Source organism: Kockovaella imperatae (assembly GCF_002102565.1).
Source record: "Kockovaella imperatae strain NRRL Y-17943 chromosome Unknown BD324scaffold_6, whole genome shotgun sequence".
Taxonomy (NCBI): Eukaryota; Fungi; Basidiomycota; class Tremellomycetes; order Tremellales; family Cuniculitremaceae; genus Kockovaella; species Kockovaella imperatae.
Window position 1 is genome coordinate 821,832 of NW_019028946.1, and position 18,297 is coordinate 840,128.

General features: G+C 51.3%; 10 protein-coding genes across 10 annotated transcripts; 5 read left to right on the forward strand and 5 right to left on the reverse strand.

Annotated features, from left to right (window-relative positions):
- Nucleotides 1-520: 520 nt before the first annotated feature.
- BD324DRAFT_625814 (hypothetical protein) lies at nucleotides 521-1,916 on the reverse strand. Its single transcript, XM_022015844.1, has 7 exons — nucleotides 1,580-1,916; nucleotides 1,498-1,516; nucleotides 1,333-1,452; nucleotides 1,214-1,292; nucleotides 955-1,174; nucleotides 823-892; nucleotides 521-784 (listed from the first exon to the last, which is right to left on the reverse strand). The coding sequence occupies exons 1-7, from the start codon at nucleotides 1,804-1,806 to the stop codon at nucleotides 647-649; spliced, it is 873 nt and encodes a 290-aa protein (XP_021871394.1). The 5' UTR covers nucleotides 1,807-1,916; the 3' UTR covers nucleotides 521-646.
- A 187-nt stretch (nucleotides 1,917-2,103) lies between these two features.
- On the forward strand, nucleotides 2,104-3,401 carry BD324DRAFT_444141 (hypothetical protein). Its single transcript, XM_022012798.1, has 4 exons — nucleotides 2,104-2,535; nucleotides 2,585-2,782; nucleotides 2,839-3,017; nucleotides 3,063-3,401. The coding sequence occupies exons 1-3, from the start codon at nucleotides 2,245-2,247 to the stop codon at nucleotides 2,932-2,934; spliced, it is 585 nt and encodes a 194-aa protein (XP_021871395.1). The 5' UTR covers nucleotides 2,104-2,244; the 3' UTR covers nucleotides 2,935-3,017; nucleotides 3,063-3,401.
- BD324DRAFT_443852 (ribosomal large subunit biogenesis-related protein) lies at nucleotides 3,248-4,505 on the reverse strand. Its single transcript, XM_022012797.1, has 7 exons — nucleotides 4,437-4,505; nucleotides 4,322-4,389; nucleotides 3,840-4,272; nucleotides 3,769-3,792; nucleotides 3,484-3,721; nucleotides 3,405-3,431; nucleotides 3,248-3,357 (listed from the first exon to the last, which is right to left on the reverse strand). The coding sequence occupies exons 1-7, from the start codon at nucleotides 4,437-4,439 to the stop codon at nucleotides 3,320-3,322; spliced, it is 831 nt and encodes a 276-aa protein (XP_021871396.1). The 5' UTR covers nucleotides 4,440-4,505; the 3' UTR covers nucleotides 3,248-3,319.
- A 73-nt stretch (nucleotides 4,506-4,578) lies between these two features.
- BD324DRAFT_444260 (hypothetical protein) lies at nucleotides 4,579-5,964 on the forward strand. Its single transcript, XM_022012799.1, has 3 exons — nucleotides 4,579-4,641; nucleotides 4,682-5,027; nucleotides 5,081-5,964. The coding sequence occupies exons 1-3, from the start codon at nucleotides 4,614-4,616 to the stop codon at nucleotides 5,781-5,783; spliced, it is 1,077 nt and encodes a 358-aa protein (XP_021871397.1). The 5' UTR covers nucleotides 4,579-4,613; the 3' UTR covers nucleotides 5,784-5,964.
- Nucleotides 5,965-6,087: 123 nt separating this feature from the next.
- On the reverse strand, nucleotides 6,088-7,532 carry BD324DRAFT_625839 (putative Tricarboxylate carrier). The gene is made up of 7 exons (XM_022015845.1): nucleotides 7,250-7,532; nucleotides 7,053-7,213; nucleotides 6,860-7,013; nucleotides 6,591-6,814; nucleotides 6,432-6,539; nucleotides 6,250-6,382; nucleotides 6,088-6,212 (listed from the first exon to the last, which is right to left on the reverse strand). Exons 1-7 carry the CDS (start codon nucleotides 7,293-7,295, stop codon nucleotides 6,157-6,159), a joined length of 882 nt encoding a protein of 293 aa, XP_021871398.1. The 5' UTR covers nucleotides 7,296-7,532; the 3' UTR covers nucleotides 6,088-6,156.
- A 111-nt stretch (nucleotides 7,533-7,643) lies between these two features.
- BD324DRAFT_590672 (ribosomal protein L13e) lies at nucleotides 7,644-8,980 on the reverse strand. The gene is made up of 5 exons (XM_022013792.1): nucleotides 8,817-8,980; nucleotides 8,698-8,766; nucleotides 8,509-8,644; nucleotides 8,263-8,468; nucleotides 7,644-8,205 (listed from the first exon to the last, which is right to left on the reverse strand). Exons 1-5 carry the CDS (start codon nucleotides 8,817-8,819, stop codon nucleotides 7,999-8,001), a joined length of 621 nt encoding a protein of 206 aa, XP_021871399.1. The 5' UTR covers nucleotides 8,820-8,980; the 3' UTR covers nucleotides 7,644-7,998.
- Nucleotides 8,981-10,088: 1,108 nt separating this feature from the next.
- BD324DRAFT_625847 (putative mannose-6-phosphateisomerase) lies at nucleotides 10,089-12,079 on the forward strand. The gene is made up of 9 exons (XM_022015846.1): nucleotides 10,089-10,150; nucleotides 10,210-10,337; nucleotides 10,393-10,535; nucleotides 10,577-10,671; nucleotides 10,712-10,907; nucleotides 10,948-11,023; nucleotides 11,064-11,453; nucleotides 11,488-11,570; nucleotides 11,622-12,079. Exons 3-9 carry the CDS (start codon nucleotides 10,472-10,474, stop codon nucleotides 12,035-12,037), a joined length of 1,320 nt encoding a protein of 439 aa, XP_021871400.1. The 5' UTR covers nucleotides 10,089-10,150; nucleotides 10,210-10,337; nucleotides 10,393-10,471; the 3' UTR covers nucleotides 12,038-12,079.
- An 85-nt stretch (nucleotides 12,080-12,164) lies between these two features.
- BD324DRAFT_625852 (hypothetical protein) lies at nucleotides 12,165-13,181 on the forward strand. The gene is made up of 6 exons (XM_022015847.1): nucleotides 12,165-12,274; nucleotides 12,316-12,411; nucleotides 12,451-12,556; nucleotides 12,599-12,880; nucleotides 12,925-13,051; nucleotides 13,093-13,181. The coding sequence occupies exons 1-6, from the start codon at nucleotides 12,182-12,184 to the stop codon at nucleotides 13,157-13,159; spliced, it is 771 nt and encodes a 256-aa protein (XP_021871401.1). The 5' UTR covers nucleotides 12,165-12,181; the 3' UTR covers nucleotides 13,160-13,181.
- BD324DRAFT_625854 (hypothetical protein) lies at nucleotides 13,182-15,272 on the reverse strand. Its single transcript, XM_022015848.1, has 7 exons — nucleotides 14,878-15,272; nucleotides 14,486-14,839; nucleotides 14,100-14,449; nucleotides 13,957-14,059; nucleotides 13,634-13,905; nucleotides 13,552-13,595; nucleotides 13,182-13,511 (listed from the first exon to the last, which is right to left on the reverse strand). The coding sequence occupies exons 1-7, from the start codon at nucleotides 15,161-15,163 to the stop codon at nucleotides 13,337-13,339; spliced, it is 1,584 nt and encodes a 527-aa protein (XP_021871402.1). The 5' UTR covers nucleotides 15,164-15,272; the 3' UTR covers nucleotides 13,182-13,336.
- Nucleotides 15,273-15,898: 626 nt separating this feature from the next.
- BD324DRAFT_579666 (armadillo-type protein) lies at nucleotides 15,899-18,286 on the forward strand (the record flags this gene model as incomplete). The annotated part of the gene is made up of 10 exons (XM_022013398.1): nucleotides 15,899-16,329; nucleotides 16,366-16,436; nucleotides 16,474-16,602; nucleotides 16,640-16,909; nucleotides 16,954-17,050; nucleotides 17,088-17,227; nucleotides 17,265-17,524; nucleotides 17,566-17,661; nucleotides 17,701-17,910; nucleotides 17,951-18,286. 10 exons carry the CDS (start codon nucleotides 15,899-15,901, stop codon nucleotides 18,284-18,286), a joined length of 2,040 nt encoding a protein of 679 aa, XP_021871403.1.
- Between the last annotated feature and the right edge of the window lie 11 nt (nucleotides 18,287-18,297).

Sequence of the window (18,297 nt, forward strand, 5' to 3'; positions counted from 1 at the left end):
AGAGACGATATGATTCAGTATCGCTCTCTCTACCTTGCAAGCGGGTTAAGGTCCTGGAATTTCAACTCTTCCCGATGGTGCGACCTTTGGGTCGTCCACGGACCGATCCTAGCTGGATCCTAGTGTTAATCATCTTTTACACCTAGAACCGCTCGACAAGAAATGCGTTGGCCCCATATGACCACTCAACCCGACCTGAGAAGTCATCGAGTGCCCATTTTGGGCACCTAGTGATGGAGGTATAGTATGGGGATACAACATGGTATGAGCGGGGAAGAGTCGCTTTTGGTCTTTTGGCCCAGTGTTTGGGCTCTGGCCCGAAACTGCGGCTACGTTGCGCATGGCGTGGCGGGAGACAGCAGAGGCTTTAGTGCAATTTGGTGACGTCCCTTTTCATAAGCTGTCTGCTCTGGCAACAGTGGGATAACTCGATCAGGACTACTCTGAGACTGCCCGAGGTATGGCCAGTTTGGCCTAGATTTTTGGTTATGGAACGCAATAGTGTCAATGCAACATCAAATTCCTTCTCATAACGGTCTTCGCTGCATTCATAGAATCTATTATTTGGAGCTAATAGTGCCTTCCGTCCCCATCCTATCATTCATCATCTACCGTGAGCCAAGCAAGCAACCTTCAGTCCTTTCATCTAGGCCTTAGGGTCCGAAGTGGCCGCAGTGGTAGAGATCGGAGCAGTGGTGGTGGCAGCGGTAACGGGAGCAGCTTCAGTGGTGGAAGTAGCAGTGGCCGAGGGAGTAGCGACTCCGCTAGCACGCTTCTTCTCCTCCTATATCGTCAGCAAAATTTAAGATGACATCAACTCACGGCAATCCTCTTGGCCTCCTCGTGCACATCCAATACCTGCTTCTGGGTGGTGGTGTAGAAGGCATGAACCCTGTCAGAAGTCCTATATCAGTGTCAATGTATTCCTGCGTCAGATCATCTTAAGTGACTCACTTTTGACCGACAGGTGTGCTGACGATCCGGTTGTAGTAGTCTTGGAACTTTGCGCTGACTCCTCGGTTCTGGTCGACTTCCCGAGTTTTAGCGACGACAGCCGCGGCGCCCTCGTTGATCTTTCCTGAGACAGTCTTGTCCTCTCCAACGACCTTGTTGCCAACAGTCTTGTCAAGGTTGTTGAAGAACGACAGGAATCGGTTAGAGATTCCCTTTTCGTCTGACTCGGTCAGCGCGAAGCATAAACGTCCCAACCCACGGTCAAAGTCAATGGCTCGCTGAATGACGTGGTCTCCCATCACGTAGCCGTGAGCAAGGTACTCTGCAACGATAGCGGCCTGTGACCCATGAGCGAAGGGACCATGAAGGCCAACTCACCTTTGGCTTGTCTTCCTGAGAGATCTCTCCGTGTGTAGCGGCGTGGGTGCTTTCGGTAGGCAGAACAGAGGATTTGGTCTCCTCGGTTGTGGAAGTGACCTCGAGGTGGGCTCCATCAAGCTATGAACATAAGTAGGCGTTCCATCAACAATACAAAGCACTAACTGTTCCGCCGTTGAGCATCCTTGTCGACATTGATCAGCTCCACATTCCTCATCTATCTCATTGACCAACTCCTTCCACTCACAAAGAGGTTCTCATCGCACTGAGCTTCTCAAAGGTGATGTCGGCTGTGCTTCCGTTCTTCTTGACAGAAACCAACTTGCCGCAGAATGAGAAGAAATCGTGCAATTTCTCTTCAGAGGTCTCTGGAGCCAGACCGGCGACGTGGATGGTGTATCCTGACGAGGCGGCGCCTCCAGCATTAGCAGCTGGGACGGCGGTAGGAGCAGCAGCGGGAGGAACGGAAGTCATTGTGAGTGAAGTGATGTGATGGGCTGGTAGTGGTAGTGGAAAGCTGGAAGTAAGTGTGTCTTGAGTGTAATGTGAGGTAGTTGAGAATGAATGATGTTGAGAGTTTTTGTGTTGGAGCGGAGGTTTAGGAAATTGCAGTGAAAAAAGGTACGTCATCGAAGGGGGAAGGATGTGGCAATTAGAGAAAGAGAGAGAGAGACTGGGGGACTGCGAGAATGTTCTCACAGAGGCGAGAGAATGAGTCACGGCTAGCTACTGGCTGAAGCCTGATGCTGAGCTGAGGACAACCGACAGCTTGTATGACTATGACACGCCCCATCAAGCCACGCATTATTAGGCTCGTGGGCATGAAGGACTACCGAGCGCATTGAAGCTCGCCCAGCCATGGCCGGCTGCCTCATTGCGCGAAATTTGTCCATAGTCGCGACTTGAAAACATATGCTCGATCCATTTCTGACCACTTTCGTGTCAACCATGGCCGACGCATCAGAGCTAGCTAATACGCTCTTTCCACCTCCTCCACCGTTCTACAAGGAGTTTACAGATGCGAACCTTGCGAGGTATGCAGAGTTGAGAGGGGAGCCTAGCGGGACTTCCAAAAACAGGGCTTCTTCACCAATCTCAGCAGATACGCCTGAACTAAGGGATCTCGAAAGCAAGCTTGAGAGACCAAGAGCTGATTGGATAGTCGAAGAAGGTAGATGGATGTGTTTTGGACAGCAGTATGATGTGAGTGAGCCAGGGGTCCCGCGATGAAGCAGCTTCTCAATTGGTCCAGGTCGAACCCAGAATCCCATCCCTCGAACAAATAGGATTAACGAGATGGATTGATCCCAATGAGCCCCCTCACACGTCCTTGCCTCCTCTGCTCCATTCCTTCCTTCACACCTTCCTCCTATTACTGGATACCTTGACTAACACTGCGAGGATACCGGGAGAGTTGGAGGAAAAGGGATGGCAGCATGAGGGTGATCAGGCAAGTTCTATCTTGAGCCATGAGGGACGGAAGCTCCGTACTTATTCTTCACCCAGTACATTCAGCACATGTCAAATTTAGCTGCGACCATGATGGTAGCGTCGAATCAGCTGAGAGATGTCCAAGTGAGAAAGACGTCCCGGTTGAACTAACATGTTCAGGCCGAAGCGACGCTGGTCATGTTGATGGAGAAGCAGTTGTCGGTCAGGCAGCAACAGACAGAGGAGCTCAGAAGGTCCGTCGAGTTGAATATGGGGACGAGTTCGCTGACAGTATGCAGCAAGAGCAGAAGTATCGCCGAGATGCTGGCAAAGTTGCGCCAAAATGCAGCTCAGGCTGCCGGAGACATGAGTTCCGATACTGGCGACAAAGACGTGCACATGACGACGCCTAGCGTGGCATGAGACCCGGAGTCAATCTGACATCGTGTGTATATCGTACGGATCCAAAGGTCATGCACATGCCAAAAGTCGTCTATTGATACAACATGAGAGCCCGAGTACAGAGATGCCTCGCCTAGATGTACTTCTATCCAGATTAGACCAACAGAATAGAGTTGATGCAGCCATCGTTCTCTGAGAATGGTGTCAGCTGATGATCAGACACTCAAACGACAGCTTACCAGGATTGTTGGTAATTTGAGCATACTCTGCAGGGAATGCTTGTCAGACCATCACCTCACAATGCGTTGCATGACTCACTTGACCATACAACTTTGCCTCCTGTGGTGACCATTCCCAGCTCGCTGACGTTGACTTCTAGTATGGTTCCTTTGGTCAAGACGCCTAGCGAGGTGTAGAGCGGGGACTGAGGGTTCTTTTTGACGCCGAGGATGGGCAGTTGGAAAGTGGTTTTGAGCTCGGCTAAGAAGACGTCAGCAATGTCCGATATCACTATCAGGTTGATCCCACGATGTGTCACATTAGCCTTGTTCATACGCTGCGAAAAGTCAGCCCGAACAGTCATCAGTCAAGCTAGATACTCACCAAGCCCATGGGTCGAATGAAGCGCTTCCTAGTATGAGCTTCTGGTCACCGACATGATATGCCAGACTCACCTCCAGCTTCACCGGCTTTCTCGTGAAGTTCTCCCCGACAAATGTTGGCTTGCTGACCATTCGCTTCCAGCTCTTTCCCTTGTGTTTCCCCGTCTTGATCACCTTGAACATTTCCTCTTCGGCGATACCTCGGACTTTGGGTAAAGGAACAGCGTACTTTGCAGCCTTGTCTTTCCGTCTGTCTTTGACGGCTGAACTAAGCGCCTTGGCGTCCTTTTGCCCTTCCCTATCCAACAAGTACGTTGGCAATGCTCCTTCTTTTACGGCGCCGTCATCCTTCTGCTTGACATTGCGCTCATCATGGGCCTTCAGCGTCTTCTTCATTTGGACCTTTTCGGCGTGCCGTTTAGCGTGGTGGATCTTGGCTTTTAGACCGAACAGCTTTTGGTTCTCAGCTGAGGATCGGTGAACTGATCGTGCCTCCTTCTTGCGTCTGGTCGATAGGATGAGCGAATCGAACTCGCAAGCTGATGGCCACTCACTTTCTCTCCTCGTAATCCAACCGACGACCATGTCGCCGGCGGTGCTCGTCCATATAATCATTCTGAGGCTACAAGCGGATCAGCACGTCTTACCGCCATATTGCTGACGGCTTACCATGATGTCCAGCTACGAGATGAGAGTCCAAGTGATGTATAGTGTAGAAGCATATTTAGCAGACCTCAAGTAATGATTGGCTTTCAAAATTTTGCTTCCGTCGGACGGACCGGTCAAAAAAATTTCAGCTGAAATGCTGCAACCAGCATCCTTAAGACCACAGAGCTTTGAGCGACCATGGGGCTCTCCGAAAGGAAGAACAAGCGTGGGTCAGCAGCTGCACGAGATCTGCTGATGTATATCAGAAAGGATCGGGCTCGATCCTCGGAATCTGACATGGTCAAATGACACGTCGAGATTTTCATACCAGCATCTCAAATCTCTCGGGTGGTCTTCGTCGTCCGGGATCGGCGGCTCAGGCCTAGACGGGAACCCAAATCACATTGCAGTCGTCAAGAAGCTCGACAATGGAGGTATTGGAATGGCTCGAGCGAGGAAAGAAGGTGACGACAATGCTGCTGGTGCTGGGCCAGCGGGAAGAAATTTTGAAGACGTCCTCAAGCGATTGGCTGGGAACAGTCCGAGCGAGAGTCCATCTGGAGCCAGTACGCCAGTAGAGCAGGCAGTAGAGAAGAAGAGAAACAAGATTGCGTGAGTCTCTGGTTTATCGAAGTCGACGGTACCATTGACCTGACTCTCGATAGCTCCCGTCAAAAGCATCTGCAATCGAAACGCTTGGCCAGCTCGTCCCCAGCAGCTCTAGCTGAGATACTCGGTGTGCCCGTCTCCTCACTCCCGGCCAGTCCGCTGCAATCGACGCCTACAACCCCGGCTCCTGTCGACACCCCGTCGCCAGCGACGCCTTCCGATCCCACCGAGCCCGAACGCACAGTTGAAGAGGGTATTTCCAAATCCACACTTTCCGTTTCAGACTACTTTAGACAGAAGATGAGGGATAAAATGAAGGCAAGGCAAGGCATGAGCGGGGACTCTCCGGGCCCACCCGCTGAGCCCTTGGCTCTTAAAGGAACCGATCCGTGGGAGGGATCCAGAACAACCTTTGAAGAGACGGAAAGTGGAGAGGGCAGCAGCTCCAGTCCAGCGGTGAATCCTACTGCTACCACTGTGACCGCCGACGATGAAAAGGCCGCTAAGAAGGCGAAGAAGGAAGCGAGGAGACAGAAGAAGATGGCGAAAACGAGCGATGAAGGCGTCACTGCAAACGCCAACGCGGGCACGAGCGACAATCTGCCCGCTTTACCAGCAGTCGTTGAGGGCCCATCGAAAAAGGACAAGAAGGAGAAGAAGAAGCGGAAGCTTGAGACAGAACAGGACGTGACCGAAGTCGTTGAATCATCGTCAGATCGGGACGAGAAAAAGAAGAAGAAGAAGAGCAAGAAGAAGTAGAGCCCAGGCGTTTCACAACTATCACTACTTTCCTGTTTCTGTACATATTCGCTGTTGTCTGCATTTTCACCTGCTTCAGAACCCGTCCAGTGCTCAATCTGGCTTCTGCTCTCTATCTCAATAGTTCTCGCGAACGCAAAGTCTAGCGTCAACTCGATCCGATGGTCTCCGACTTTGCTCATTAATCCATTGCGCATGCCATCTATGTCAGGAAAAGGGTATATATGTATACAGAACGTATCCTAATGCAAATATCTCGAGTTCGGGTGTCCAGCTTTGCTATCAAATTGTCCGAGCGAGATCCAATTTTATTTTGCGGTACCGATGCTGTAAGCAGCGTGAGCAGACCATCTGGAAAGCGCTTATGAGCAACTCACGCAGCCCTCACGTAATCCGCGAACGATACCATACAAATGGTTTGCCATGCACCTATATGGATCAGCGCGTTTCAAGTCTGGATACTCACCCAAAGCGATTCGAGGCGAGATACCACGGTAAAGACCTTTCAGTCCATTATTCTTGTAGATGTATTGGAATGTGTTGAGGATTGTCTTTTTGGCGGGACGGTTCGGGTCTTGAGATTTAATAGCTGATTGCATCTATGAGGAGGTCAGAGCGAGATCTAGGGATATGTTTTAGGTTGCTCGCCTCGACACGAATGACTTCAAGCGGTTGGTTCCAAGTGGCGAGAGCACCTCCGACTGAACTGGCGAGGATCTTGTCTCCTGCACTCAACCTCTCTCCTTCCTTGATGCCCTGAGATGCAAGTCAGTAGATATCAAGAATTGCCTGTCAGAGTTTGCCCACCTTGAAGTTTCTCAGAGTAGTCTCGGCCAGTCTTGCGAATCCCATTCTGGATCCCCAGTTGGTAGCTTGACGCAAGGCAACCGCATTGACACCTTTGTTGATGCCTGCGATTCCTTCCCGACGATATATGTCCGCAAAAACTTTGAAGGTGGATTCAGCGCTTCCCCCAGCTTCAATCTGCTTGTGTCGCGTGATCTCAACCGTCTTCATGCATGTGCAGAAACCTAGCCTCGCGTCAGCAAATTCTCCCTAGCGAGATAAAGACTTACCCATCGTGGCGTAAGCCTGAGCGATACCACCTCCAACACCTCCGAGCATTCCGGCTGCTGAAGGTCCGAGACCGAAGGCTTTCCTGGAGTACTGATCAATCTCTGCAGATGCGAACAGGAGGACAGCTCCTTTGGTTGAAGCTTCAATCCAGGCCTAATGAATGAGCTCGAGGTTTTATCATGAGACACTCACCCATGGGATCAGGCCCTGGTAGAATCCGAAGAATCCTCCTCTTGACCAGACGTTTCGGAAAGCCTGGGGCATTGTCTGAGAGCGGTTCGCAGCCATCTGAGTCTTGAGGACTTCAAGAGGCTGACCAAGAGTGGTGACTTCAAACATGTTCATGGTGGCACCTGGAACTAAGTTCGGTTCTTCAGTCATGAACTTACCAACTGCAATGTTGGACCATGAGAAACCGCCCTGCTGGGGAGCCATGATGCTTCGAGTGTCAAGTGAAAGGTAGAGAGTTGGATCAACGAACGAGATTGATTTTTTTGGGGAAAGGTTCAAATTCGCCGTGAGTCTCGGCGACTATCGTATGTTGATCGGTGTGGAATGTACGCTCGCTCGCTCGCTCTGAGCTGATGGGCAGAGTCGTACGGACTGTAAGTAGATGTAGGAATATGAAGCGACAACACGCTACCTTCTTAATGCAACCTCAATCCTCATGCGCCCGCCCCAATGACTGGCGTTTCAAGTCCGGACATCCGATAAAATCATGATTTGGGGATGGAGCCCCAGCCACCAGTCAAACGGGCGCAACCGATTGAGCGTCAGAGATCTCTTCAGTCATACATTGTTCGGCAGAAAGACTCAGGCCAGTCGAACATACTTTAGAACCTGGATTCAGAGCACCACTCAGAAGGCGCCCGAACCGCCCTGCACCTCCGGCGAACGACTTTTTGCAACCAGACTCATCTGACAGAGCCTTATGCTCGTCCCGGTTCCACTCTGTCGGCAAGAAACCCATCCTGTGTAGATACGACACCTCAAAAGACACCTCTCGCCTCGCGACGTATACCAGTCTCGCCTGTGTCGGTGCCATATCGTGCATGCAACATGTCCACGACCCTCGATATGAAGAGTACATGCCCATCTCTTCCCCCGTCTCTCGTGATACAAAGTAGAGCGTTGCACTCTACTTCTTGTTCTCTGCCTCGATACGAGCAGCCTCTTCCCTCTTGAGCTTGGCTCCAAGGTTGCGCTTCTCTGCTCGGGCGTTTCGGAGAGTCTGGAAGGCCTCGACCTCCTTCTCAGAGTCCTCGATGGCACGAGGCTTCTCGGCAGTGTAGCCGGTGGGGAGAGGAAGGGCAGTTCGGGTGATGTGAGCGGTGAGGTCGTCTCCCTGTTAATTTTTGAAATGTCAGTCCAGGCTTCCTCAAGATACTTTTTTTCGACCCACAGTAGCATCGCCCTTCTTGGCCTTGCCGGCCTTTCGGGGGTAGACAACCAATCTCGTCTTGTACTCCTTCAGTCGGTCAACGTTCAATTGTTGTCCCTCCTCGCTCTTGTTTCTCCTGCGGTGGTCGACGGAAATTCCAATGCTCTTGGCCTCCTTCTTCCTGATTCCAGCAAGCTTGAGTTCAGCAATGGTGAATCCTCTTCCGCCTGGGTGCTGTCAGCTTGGAGCCATGTAAGCTTCACTCACCCCTGATTCGGATGTTGTACCGTTGAGATGGGCATCTGACAGCAGGTCGGAGTCTCTCAAGGGGTTGAGCTCCAACGGCAAGTGCCTTCTTGGTTCGTGCAACTCGTCGAGACTTCTTCTTTCCGGGTTGGTCAAACTGAACGACCAAATCAGCAAGCGCTCCTAGAATTCCCAGATACATCCACGCACCCAAGTCTTGACCCGCCTCTGCCAGTCCTTGTGGAAGTGGTTCTTCGGCAACTGGTTGTTGTGCTTGACCTAGAAAACGTGTGAGCTGGCGCATGGATATCTTGTTTCGGACAACTCACCATTTTGCCGGATTGTGTCGATCTGAGTAGGCAGAAAGCGACGCTGATCAGTGAACAGAGTCTCCAAGACCTCGATTCTATCTCACCAAGTGGGTCCAAAGAGAAGAGTATACAGCACAAAATCACCTTTACCAGCTCTGCAAATGGCGATTCTGTCAAATTCGACGGGAGGATACAAGAGAATCGGAAATTTCGTCGGCGTTATAGAATCAATGGGGAAAAGGTGATAACGATGTGGCACAATTTCAGATCAAATATTAAAAACACGTCAGACTCTCAGTCGCTGCTATAAATTTCTGTCGAGCGAGCATCCTGGTTCTGTAACGCAAAACCAATTCTACTATAAAAGCAGCCCTAGAACCTCCATCTTTTCCTCGGTACTTATCGAGTCGACGAAGAATCATGGTCTGGTGGCCCGTCATAAGGTAGAAGAGAAGGACGAATTTCATCGGAAACGGGTTACTGGGTGGACCGTCTATTTTGTGCCTCTTCAAAAGTAGGAGGTCGCAGAGTGGTAGGGGGTCCAAGACTTGTTTGACACTTGATAGACATGAATGGAGCAGCTGGAGACACTCCTAGCTTGAAACTGGGCATTATGGCACTAGCCATTTAATCAAAGTATTCACAGCATTTTGGTTTTGCGATGGAACTTGGAACTTGGATCAGAAGCCGCCCGCCGAGCTGGTCCATGCTTAATCATCACCTGACTTGCAGCAGCACACGCCGAGATCGCGCAGCGTATGCGAGTCTCGTCTCACGGAATCTCTTCTGGCGATCCTTTCTACGATCTTATCATCCCTCTCCTTTCACAGAACTGAGTCACGTCCACACTCTCGTAACCCTTGTCCTTCTTTCCTCCCCTCAGCAGATTGTCGTGGCTCATGTCTTTTAACAACGCTCACCTCAACTTCGAGCCGCACATCACATCTGTCATACTGCACTGACTACAGCACTGATTGCAGGGGCCGCTAATCATCACGTACCAGGATGCGTCAGTCGTTCGTCGACGTGGAGCAGGCGACGGCCTCAGAAAAGACCTCTCTCTTGGGCCAAGCCGGGATATCCCGTGATCCTGTCTCGACCTATGGTGCGGATGATAACTTATCAAGTCTCGAGTGGTTCAGGAGTCAGAGGTGGAAGAGCATCCTCCATACCACAGTCAGCGTATCCCTTGCTACGGCAGCAATTTCCACTGCGTACGGTCTCTGGAGCCACTATGACGGCGAGGTAGGCGGACAATTGCCTAGTCGTGGAGTTACTTGGGAGGATCTGGAGAGATCTCATCATGATCGAGAGCGATGGAGGTGGGAAATGAGGAGAAAGGCTCGACGTGTGTCAGTGATGCCTGGCATGTCCACCGATGATGACAATTGATGCACATCTCTCGGTTCAGACCAGTTCCAACAGGCATGTGGGAGATATGATCAGCTTTCGTGATGCTGAGCTTGCCGCGTTGCTCCTTCCGTGCCCAATAACATGAGAGTTCCGCAAGAGGCGGCGCCAACCTATGCAACTGTTGACGTAAGCTGTTTTCTTTTTTTTTTTCGGCTGGAATCCTGATCGGCGTCTGACGTAGTCGCCGCCCTACTGTCTGTCTGTCTGTCAGCCAAAGTTAACCAGTCATCCCATATTCATCTTGACAACTGACATTCAGCATGAGTTCAAGCCGAGATCAGCCTGGTCTCTTGAGGCTGTCTGCTCATCCGAACAACTATGAATGTGAGTGATCGTGTCAGAGCAGTCTCCTGCTCACTACCAAGGGGGAAAAGTAGGGAGCGATTCTCTCGCCGCCAAGGTGGCTCCAGCGGCCGAAGGCAGTGGATTTGAACTGGACGAGCAGAAACCTTATGCGGAGGTGGGCTTGTTCGCTCACATACTCGCTTATCCTACCAAAGCTATGGATGGGAACGCACCCAAACAATCCATCTCATCTCTACGGCAAGGAGATCTTACTCAGTGACTACCTCAGAGGTCGTCCCAAGCTCCTCGGAGACGCCGTCAAGTTTCCAGCTCGATATCCTGGATCAGGCCCTAAAGAGAACGCAGACGGCCATGTGCCCTTCCTGTTCAAGATTCTAACGTGCAAACAAGGTGAGGTGCACATAGCAGGTCCGTCAGCTGAAGACATCAGCCCTGCCCCTACAAATACACCCCGATGTGGAGCTAGCGAAGAAGCTGCACAGTGATGATCCTGACAAATTTCCTGAGTAAGATTTCGTCGTTTTTCAATCGTACTCACACCCACAGTACCAATCACAAACCCGAAATCGCAGTTTGCTTGAGCGATTCCTTCTACGGCTTTGCACATTTCAGACCCCTGAAAGAGATCCAGGGGTTGATTGACACAGTGCCGGAGCTGGACGACCTCTCTGAATCTGTCAAGAAATCCCTGTCGACTCTGAAAGATGGACATGGATCGTCCAACAGTGCCATTAAGGATGCTTGGCAGGCTATCCTGAATCTTTTCGGCCAGGATAAATACTCGAAAGTCGTCAATGGGTTCACAAAACGTGTCAAGTCGGAAGGTCCATCAGCTTTCAAAGATGCGGTCTCTTCAAACGGCGCAGAAGACTTGGCGCATGCGTGCAAAATACTCGATGAGTACAATCATGGGGACGTATCTATCTTCGCGACATTGTAGGTGGACGATGAAGGCGGTGCTGAGGCATAGGCTATTCATGAATCTCGTCAAGTTGAAGAAGGGGGAAGGGATATACGTCGGTGCGGATGGACCGCATGCTTGGCTCCAAGGGGGTGAGCTCAAGGCTTTTTTAATCCCTGATGCTGACAACGAACGCGCCTCAGAAATCGTTGAGCTCATGGCAGCTAGCGACAATGTTCTGAACGTGGGATTCACACCTGAGCAAGACAATGTCCAGACTGTCATCAGGGCTATCACTGGCAAATCATTCAGTGTATCTGACATCAGCCTCAATTCGACCACCTTCTCCAAATCGTCAAAAGGCAATACTCGAGTCTATTCAGTTCCGTTTGAAGAATTCTCCATCATGCACATCACTGGTCCGGACACGTTGGAAGCTCTTTCAGGGCCTGGGATCGCCATCGCCCTGAAAGCGACGCGGCTTCAGGGCGAAGGGGTACCTATGGGCAGTGTTTGGTTCGTACCTGCTGGAACGGAACTATCTATAGAGGGCGATGGGGAGGTCTGGATGGCGTTCTACGACAGCAAGAGTGATCAGAAGGAGGTTGGGAAGAATTAGATCAAGTCTGTATCTGTAGAGACCATGCATCCGAGTCGCAGTTAGACGTCGGCGAACCTGTCACGGCAAATAGCCACTCTGCCACCATCGCTTTCGACCAGCCGATAATATTTCAACTTTTGCTACTACTCATCTCAACCTACAATGTCTGCCGAAGCCGAGTCATCCTCTCAAGCCCTAGAGCGGTATCTCAGCGAGAAGTTATCCTCACTGTCTCTGCAAGTCCCTGATGACGATGCAAGTTACTATGCGTCGCTCTTGCCCTGACTTTATCGCAGGTCGAATACATGGCCAGGTTCGTTGAAGAGGAGGGCCTTGAAAGGGACGAGAAGATTGAAGGTGTAAGAGGCATGCTAGAGGGTGTCGTCGAAGAGGCAGGTGATGGGATCATATTCGTGGCTGATCCATCCCAGGGATCTCTCCCGGAGTCAGGCATAGACGAAGCATTGGGTCATGTCGTCGATGAATGGTCAAGGCTGAAAGAAGAGGAAGAAACAAAGAGAGCTGAAGCAGAGGAACGTGAGTCATACGTGGTTCAATGTTTTGGCTAATATGATATAGGTGAGAAGCTCGCCGAGCCTCCAGATCTCAAGAGCATCCTCGCAAGCATGACGCCTGAAGAGCATGCAGCTGCACAACGGGCTGCACTCCTTCGAGAATACGGATACGTCGATGACGCAGATGCGCTAGGTGGATCAGGAGAAAGAGATGGCAATGCTCCTCCGAAAGGAGAATCAGCTCGCGCAGCTCATGAAAAGGCAGCAGCGGACGAGAGGAAAGCTTTGATAGAAAAGGCTCTGGCCCTAGATGGCAAGAAGAAGAAATATAAAAAGCAACAAGAAGGTGAGTCTGGTTTGACCCTTTGGCTATCGTTGACCGGGACCTAGTCGATCTCATGGCGCCTAATTTGAATCGCGACAAAGTCGCTTACAGGGCTCAGATGGAGCGTGAGGCGGCGAAGAATGCAGCGCAGCAGAAGCGAGACAGGGACAAGGCTGCGCTCGACAAGCAGAGGTGAGAGCTGCTCCGAATGCAGAAGGCTGAATCGACCTCAGGAACGATGCTGCGAAAGCCAAAGCAGATAAGCAGAAGAAGGCTGCCAAACAGGAACGAAGAGCCTAATCAGCATAACTTCCAAGACCAAAATGCATGATGGCAGGCGTATAGCCAACGAAAGATTATGATACAGTCGTCTCAGTGTCATTAGATGTCGTTGCGTCGTTCAAAGATATCCGTCTAGGCTCGCGCATCAAGCGTCGTAGCCTGTTCAGTTCAGCGGCCAGGTCGCTGGACTGTCAGCTAAGAAGGACATTCTCGATCCCACCTAGCCGTCGTGTTCGCCTCCTTATTCTCCCTCGCTGTCCGATCGAGCTCGGCACGAAGCTCTGCAATTTGCGTCTGAAACTTGACATTCGCAGCTTCAGTCTGCTGAGCAGATTCAGCAGCAAGACGCTGTATATTGGCTCGTTCGCCACTGCCGCATCGTCAGTGAGCAGAGATGGTATGCAACTCACGACTGCGCCTTGACAGTCCGGACCAAGGCTTGACGCTTTTGCATCTGTGATGTCAAAACCAACGAAGACCCTCGGCACTCACAGCTTCCTCTCGCTCCTTTCTTCCCGCCTCTTCGACCGCTCGCATCTCCTCCTTAACCGCTTTCAGCTCCCGAGCCCAAGCCTCCTTCAGACTCTTTATGCCGTCTCGCAAACTTGATGAGTCTGACTCGGCCCTGCCTCTCGCCAATGTCGCCTCCTTGACCTGCGCCGTCATCTCGTTGATAAACTTTTTCGTCGAGTCCTCCATAGCTTTCTTATGACCCAAGTGTTCCGCGAGAGACGATTCGGCACTCCGTGCACGTTCCAGAACCTCTGCAGGGTTTTTCAGCTGGCATGTCACAAGTTCGAGATTGACTGACTGACCCTGTAATAATCGCTCTTTCCTTGAAATCACGTTATTCAACCCCTCGACTTCTACTCTCATTCGCTCCTTGGTCTCCTTCAGATCTTCATTTTGGCGTGTAAGCTACTACAGTCAGCAGACTCCAGCGCGACGCTTTACTGACCGATCCTATCAAGCGCTGATTACTTCTCATCTCCTGTTTGAGCTTTTCCACATGACCTTTGGTGTTGATGAGATCCGTCTGTAAGCCATCAATGACTTTTGTGCTGGCGACTGAGCCCATCAGCGGTGAGCGTTTGAGGCCTGGATGTGGGCTCAGGCGTCCATCCATAGACGTAGCAGGAGAATAGGGAGAGTCTAGTTGTGCACTGAATGGAGATTTCAGATGGGTGGAGGCGATGGGTGAATGTGAGGGATGGGAGAGACCGTTCGCAGGCCGAGGTTCGGCAGGTGTTCCTCCTGGCGAAGCGTCGTGCATCAATCTGGCATGAGCCACAGATGCTCGAGGTATCCCTGACGTCAGTACGAGGTTCCGGTCGGACTGCTTACGGCTTATTCCTGGTCCATCACTGGTCTTTCGAGATCCGGGTTGAACCTCCCTACCTGGTGTAGCTGCATCTCTCGATAAATCATAGTTGGATTTGGATTTCGGTAATGACGACAGACCGATTGGCTGTGGGGAATCAAGCTCATCTTCTTCTGCCAAGATGTGACTGGCATCCGTCATGGGTGTGAAGACTTCGTGATCTGTTCCATTCATCGGTGTATAAGGTCTCAAATTCGTGGTGGACGGCGAGGCGGTGAGAGAGGTGTCCAGGTTCATATCGGCAGTAAGATCCATTATCCGCTGATGAGAGGCATATAGTGATGATTGGAGAAGTGCAATTTGTGCTTTAAGATGTGCTGAACTGTCAGACGACCTTCGTCAGGCCAACCCTCACCTGGATCCTCCTGACCGATATCTAACGGAGCAGCATTTGCGTTCTTGCGAATGGACCCTGTTGATGACCCACCAGCCAGGCTGTTCCGCTTTGTTATCCTCGGACTCTTTTTGCCAGGTGGTACAGGTCCAATCACAGTCGGTGATGTTTTAGGTGACGACACAGCGTTTAGGTTGGATTGCTGAAGCACCGAAGTGAGACTCATTGATGAACGCTTGTTGGTCGGTAATGGTATCTGAGACGTTCTACGTTCTGCCGACGAGGCAGAAGACGGTCTGTCAACCATCTTGACCACCTTTCGAAGACAGTATAAAGGAGCGTCAGTCACCGTTATCGCTATCGTCGCCTTTCAAACGCTGATCAAGAGAGTTGTGCATATACGTCCAAGACGCAGCCATATCTCTTAACGCGTCTTGAAACGCACGTGGAAATGCCGTAAAGAACGATGCATCATTCCAAAATTTCAAGCGGCGGCAGCGACAGACTGTCAATGTTGTAGCATCGATCATGCCACCGCATAGGAATAGAGGGGGTCATGGGTTCCGCGGAGGTCGCGGAAGGGGCCCGAAGCTGCCCTCAGGACTCTTAAGTCAAGTTGGTGGAGATCGTAGTGAGTGATGTTGTCCTGGAATCGGCTGACCGATATAGGTTCACACAAATCCAGAGGCGCAACGGGAAACAACCATGGACGATCAGGACAAGGAAAGGATACATATCGAGACAAACAGGTCCATAATGAAGAGAGCGTCTCTGGCCCGTCAAAAGGTCAAGCTCGAGCTGGTCCGGTACCGGTGTCAGCGAGGCGGATGGGTGATGAACCCATCATGAAGAAGCGTAAGAAGCTGCCTAAACTCAGCTTGCCGAAGTCTGGAGGAGATAAAGAGGACGATGCGGAGATTGAATGGCTAGAGTACATGATGAGAAAGGACAAGTCCTCAGACCCGATGGACCTGGATGATGGTCTGGATGGTAAGAGATCATTAATACTTATCTACGTAGCTGACGTAGGGGGCTAGATCTGATGGATCTGGCGGATACAATTGGACCTGGCGGCAGCGGGCTGGTCGACGCTAGCCGGGCAAGTAGCGACGATATTAGCGATGAAGCCTCTGTTCGCTCGGAAGGTGAAGGACTTTCGTTGGCGGACGAGGACGACGAGGAGGACGCCACGGAGGATGACAACGATGACGAGGAGGAGGAGGAAGCGGAGGAGAACGATGAAGAGTCTGGGAGCGGCACAGAGGAATCCTTCGATGCTGAGGATGTCGAGGAGCCCGAAGCTTCTTATGTCTCGCAGGATGCTGCAGCACTCGCAAGGAAAAGGTCCCAACAAGATCATAAGGAATTGGCCCCGGTGCCCACTTACGTTCCGCCTCATCTGCGTCAAGCAAAGCCTGTAGTGTCCGAGGAAAAGCTCAAACTGGATCGCAAAGTTCAAGGTCTTCTCAACAAGTGAGCTGTCGTAGTCTGCCGCTGCTGACGCTCTAGATTGAGCGAGATGAACATGTCTGGTATACTGAACGAGATCGAATCGCTATACCGAGACCATTCTCGGAATAGTAAGCTTATCGATGCAACTCAACTGACCTGTCTCAGGCGTCACTACGTCGATCACGGATCTCACCATTCAGATGATATCCTCTCGTTCCAATCTTCTAGACTCATTTGTAGCCTTATACGCTACCTTGGTTGGTGCATTGCACCGAGTAATTGGCTTGGAATTTGGTAAGCCTGCCTTAGAATCGCTTGTGGCTGATTGCAGGCGCCCATTTCACCCACACCGTCATCACTCGTTATCATGCCCTTGGTCATTCGTCTCGTGACATCGCTGCGCTTGCTCCGACATTGTATGAAACTCCTGATGGCTCTAAAGAGAGTCTCAACCTTCTCACGTTGATTTCGGAGCTCTACAACGCCGGAGTGGTGGGCGCAATCCTCTTATACGACATCATCCGAGACCTGTTGAACGCCGAATCTGGAACGGCTCCGATGACCGAAATGGCAGTGGAAGGATTGTTGAAGGTGATGAAATGTGGGTTGAGTCGCCCTACTTCGACTTTTACTTACAATGATCAGGTTCTGGAACTCAGCTTAGGAAGGAAGACCCTGCGAGCATGAAAGATATCGTGGCTCTCATCCAAGATAAGGTCAAGGGAAGGGAAGCTGGATTGACGTAGGTTTTTGGATCCAATAGGACCTGACCCCCGCAGAATCCGAGCACGATTCATGATTGATATGCTCGTTGATATAAAGGACGGAAAGGCGAAAGCTAAAAAGGCCGCACAAGACAATAAAGCATCGTCAGAGAAGATGTCCAACTTCCTCTCATCTCTCGGTCGGAACAGACGGCGTGAGTGAGAAAGCACTGTGCCAAAGCTGAAAATAAGTCCTCGCCAGCGGTCCTCTGCGAGTGTCTCTCCAAGACCTCCTAGCCGCAGACCAAAAAGGCAAATGGTGGCTCGTCGGTGCTGCCTGGTCTGGCAATCCTCTGATTGAACGCGAGGCAGCAGTGGCGGAAGAAAAGGCCAAGAAGGGGCACAAGAAGTCGCTCGTACCTGAAGACGAGGCGATCATGGAGTTGGCGAGAAAGCAGGGTATGAACACGGACATAAGACGTACAGTATTTCTTGTCATTATGACGAGCGAGGTAGGTCTTCTCTCCTCAAAGACTGGCTGACAAGAATGCAGGACTTCACACATGCGTGTGACAGGTTGTCGGCCCTACGATTCACTCCCGTCCAGCAAAGAGAATTCGTCAGAGTGGCTCTCCACTGTTGCTCAGTGGTGAGTGCGGCTCCAAAGAAAATCTCCTGACTCGGACAGGAATCTAAATACAACCCCTATTACACTTTGATCCTGAATCACCTCTGCTCTGAGTCATATGACCATCGTTTTACGTTTCAGTACGCCCTGTGGGACTTCATCCGGACATTGCCAGATTTAGGCAAAGACGATACACACAAGGGTCGTAATGTCGCGAGGTGTCTAGCCTACATCATTGCTCGGTCGCACGTGGACTTGACTGTTCTCAAGGTAAATTGAGCCGCGGAAGTCTCTCTGACCCGATTTTCAGGGAATTGAATGGACCTCGCTCGACAAGCGTACCACTTCCTTCTTGACTGCCCTTGTCATAAAGCTCGTTATCGCCTCTCAGACAACGTCCCCCTTAGTCAAGCTGCCCAAGGCGTTCGACGAATCGAATTTCGATCCACACCCCATCGAAAAGCTTTTCGGCAAAGCTATGAGCAACGTCGAGGTGACGCAGGGTCTCGCAGTACTCATCAAGCGGGACATGACGAAAGAGACTCTGCCGAAGATTCTCGAGAGAGTCGAAGCGGAAGCCATGGCTCGCACTGTGGCACTCCGAGGGCTCAAGGTCGCCAGAGAAACGCTGAAAGGGCAAGTATGATCTCCTCAAAC

Excerpts from the sequence above, each read along its gene's own strand:
- BD324DRAFT_625814 (XM_022015844.1), bottom strand. The coding sequence starts at position 1,806 with ATGACTTCCGTTCCTCCCGCTGCTGCTCCTACCGCCGTCCCAGCTGCT. Across the intron at positions 893-954 it reads AGCACACCTGTCGGTCAAAA|GGTTCATGCCTTCTACACCA; the intron begins GTGAGTCACTTA and ends GACTTCTGACAG. Across the intron at positions 785-822 it reads AGGAGGCCAAGAGGATTGCC|GAGGAGAAGAAGCGTGCTAG; the intron begins GTGAGTTGATGT and ends CTGACGATATAG.
- BD324DRAFT_444141 (XM_022012798.1), top strand. The coding sequence starts at position 2,245 with ATGCTCGATCCATTTCTGACCACTTTCGTGTCAACCATGGCCGACGCA. Across the intron at positions 2,536-2,584 it reads GTTTTGGACAGCAGTATGAT|GTCGAACCCAGAATCCCATC; the intron begins GTGAGTGAGCCA and ends CAATTGGTCCAG. Across the intron at positions 2,783-2,838 it reads GGCAGCATGAGGGTGATCAG|TACATTCAGCACATGTCAAA; the intron begins GCAAGTTCTATC and ends TTCTTCACCCAG.
- BD324DRAFT_443852 (XM_022012797.1), bottom strand. Across the intron at positions 3,793-3,839 it reads GAAAGCCGGTGAAGCTGGAG|CGCTTCATTCGACCCATGGG; the intron begins GTGAGTCTGGCA and ends CATACTAGGAAG. Across the intron at positions 3,432-3,483 it reads AGGCAAAGTTGTATGGTCAA|AGTATGCTCAAATTACCAAC; the intron begins GTGAGTCATGCA and ends CATTCCCTGCAG.
- BD324DRAFT_444260 (XM_022012799.1), top strand. The coding sequence starts at position 4,614 with ATGGGGCTCTCCGAAAGGAAGAACAAGC. Across the intron at positions 4,642-4,681 it reads CTCCGAAAGGAAGAACAAGC|AAAGGATCGGGCTCGATCCT; the intron begins GTGGGTCAGCAG and ends GATGTATATCAG. Across the intron at positions 5,028-5,080 it reads AAGAAGAGAAACAAGATTGC|CTCCCGTCAAAAGCATCTGC; the intron begins GTGAGTCTCTGG and ends GACTCTCGATAG.
- BD324DRAFT_625839 (XM_022015845.1), bottom strand. The coding sequence starts at position 7,295 with ATGGCTCCCCAGCAGGGCGGTTTCTCATGGTCCAACATTGCAGTTG. Across the intron at positions 7,014-7,052 it reads ACCAGGGCCTGATCCCATGG|GCCTGGATTGAAGCTTCAAC; the intron begins GTGAGTGTCTCA and ends CTCATTCATTAG. Across the intron at positions 6,815-6,859 it reads TCAGGCTTACGCCACGATGG|GTTTCTGCACATGCATGAAG; the intron begins GTAAGTCTTTAT and ends ACGCGAGGCTAG.
- BD324DRAFT_590672 (XM_022013792.1), bottom strand. Across the intron at positions 8,645-8,697 it reads AGAGGCGGGTCAAGACTTGG|TTTGACCAACCCGGAAAGAA; the intron begins GTGCGTGGATGT and ends TTGGTCGTTCAG. Across the intron at positions 8,206-8,262 it reads CCAAGAAGGGCGATGCTACT|GGAGACGACCTCACCGCTCA; the intron begins GTGGGTCGAAAA and ends AAAAATTAACAG.
- BD324DRAFT_625847 (XM_022015846.1), top strand. The coding sequence starts at position 10,472 with ATGAGTTCAAGCCGAGATCAGCCTGGTCTCTTGAGGCTGTCTGCTCAT. Across the intron at positions 10,908-10,947 it reads GATTCTAACGTGCAAACAAG|CCCTGCCCCTACAAATACAC; the intron begins GTGAGGTGCACA and ends TGAAGACATCAG. Across the intron at positions 11,024-11,063 it reads GATCCTGACAAATTTCCTGA|TACCAATCACAAACCCGAAA; the intron begins GTAAGATTTCGT and ends TCACACCCACAG.
- BD324DRAFT_625852 (XM_022015847.1), top strand. The coding sequence starts at position 12,182 with ATGTCTGCCGAAGCCGAGTCATCCTCTCAAGCCCTAGAGCGGTATCTC. Across the intron at positions 12,881-12,924 it reads ATATAAAAAGCAACAAGAAG|TCGATCTCATGGCGCCTAAT; the intron begins GTGAGTCTGGTT and ends ACCGGGACCTAG. Across the intron at positions 13,052-13,092 it reads GCTGCGCTCGACAAGCAGAG|GAACGATGCTGCGAAAGCCA; the intron begins GTGAGAGCTGCT and ends AATCGACCTCAG.
- BD324DRAFT_625854 (XM_022015848.1), bottom strand. The coding sequence starts at position 15,163 with ATGGTTGACAGACCGTCTTCTGCCTCGTCGGCAGAACGTAGAACGTCT. Across the intron at positions 14,840-14,877 it reads TATCGGTCAGGAGGATCCAG|CACATCTTAAAGCACAAATT; the intron begins GTGAGGGTTGGC and ends CTGACAGTTCAG. Across the intron at positions 14,060-14,099 it reads ATCAGCGCTTGATAGGATCG|CTTACACGCCAAAATGAAGA; the intron begins GTCAGTAAAGCG and ends TGACTGTAGTAG.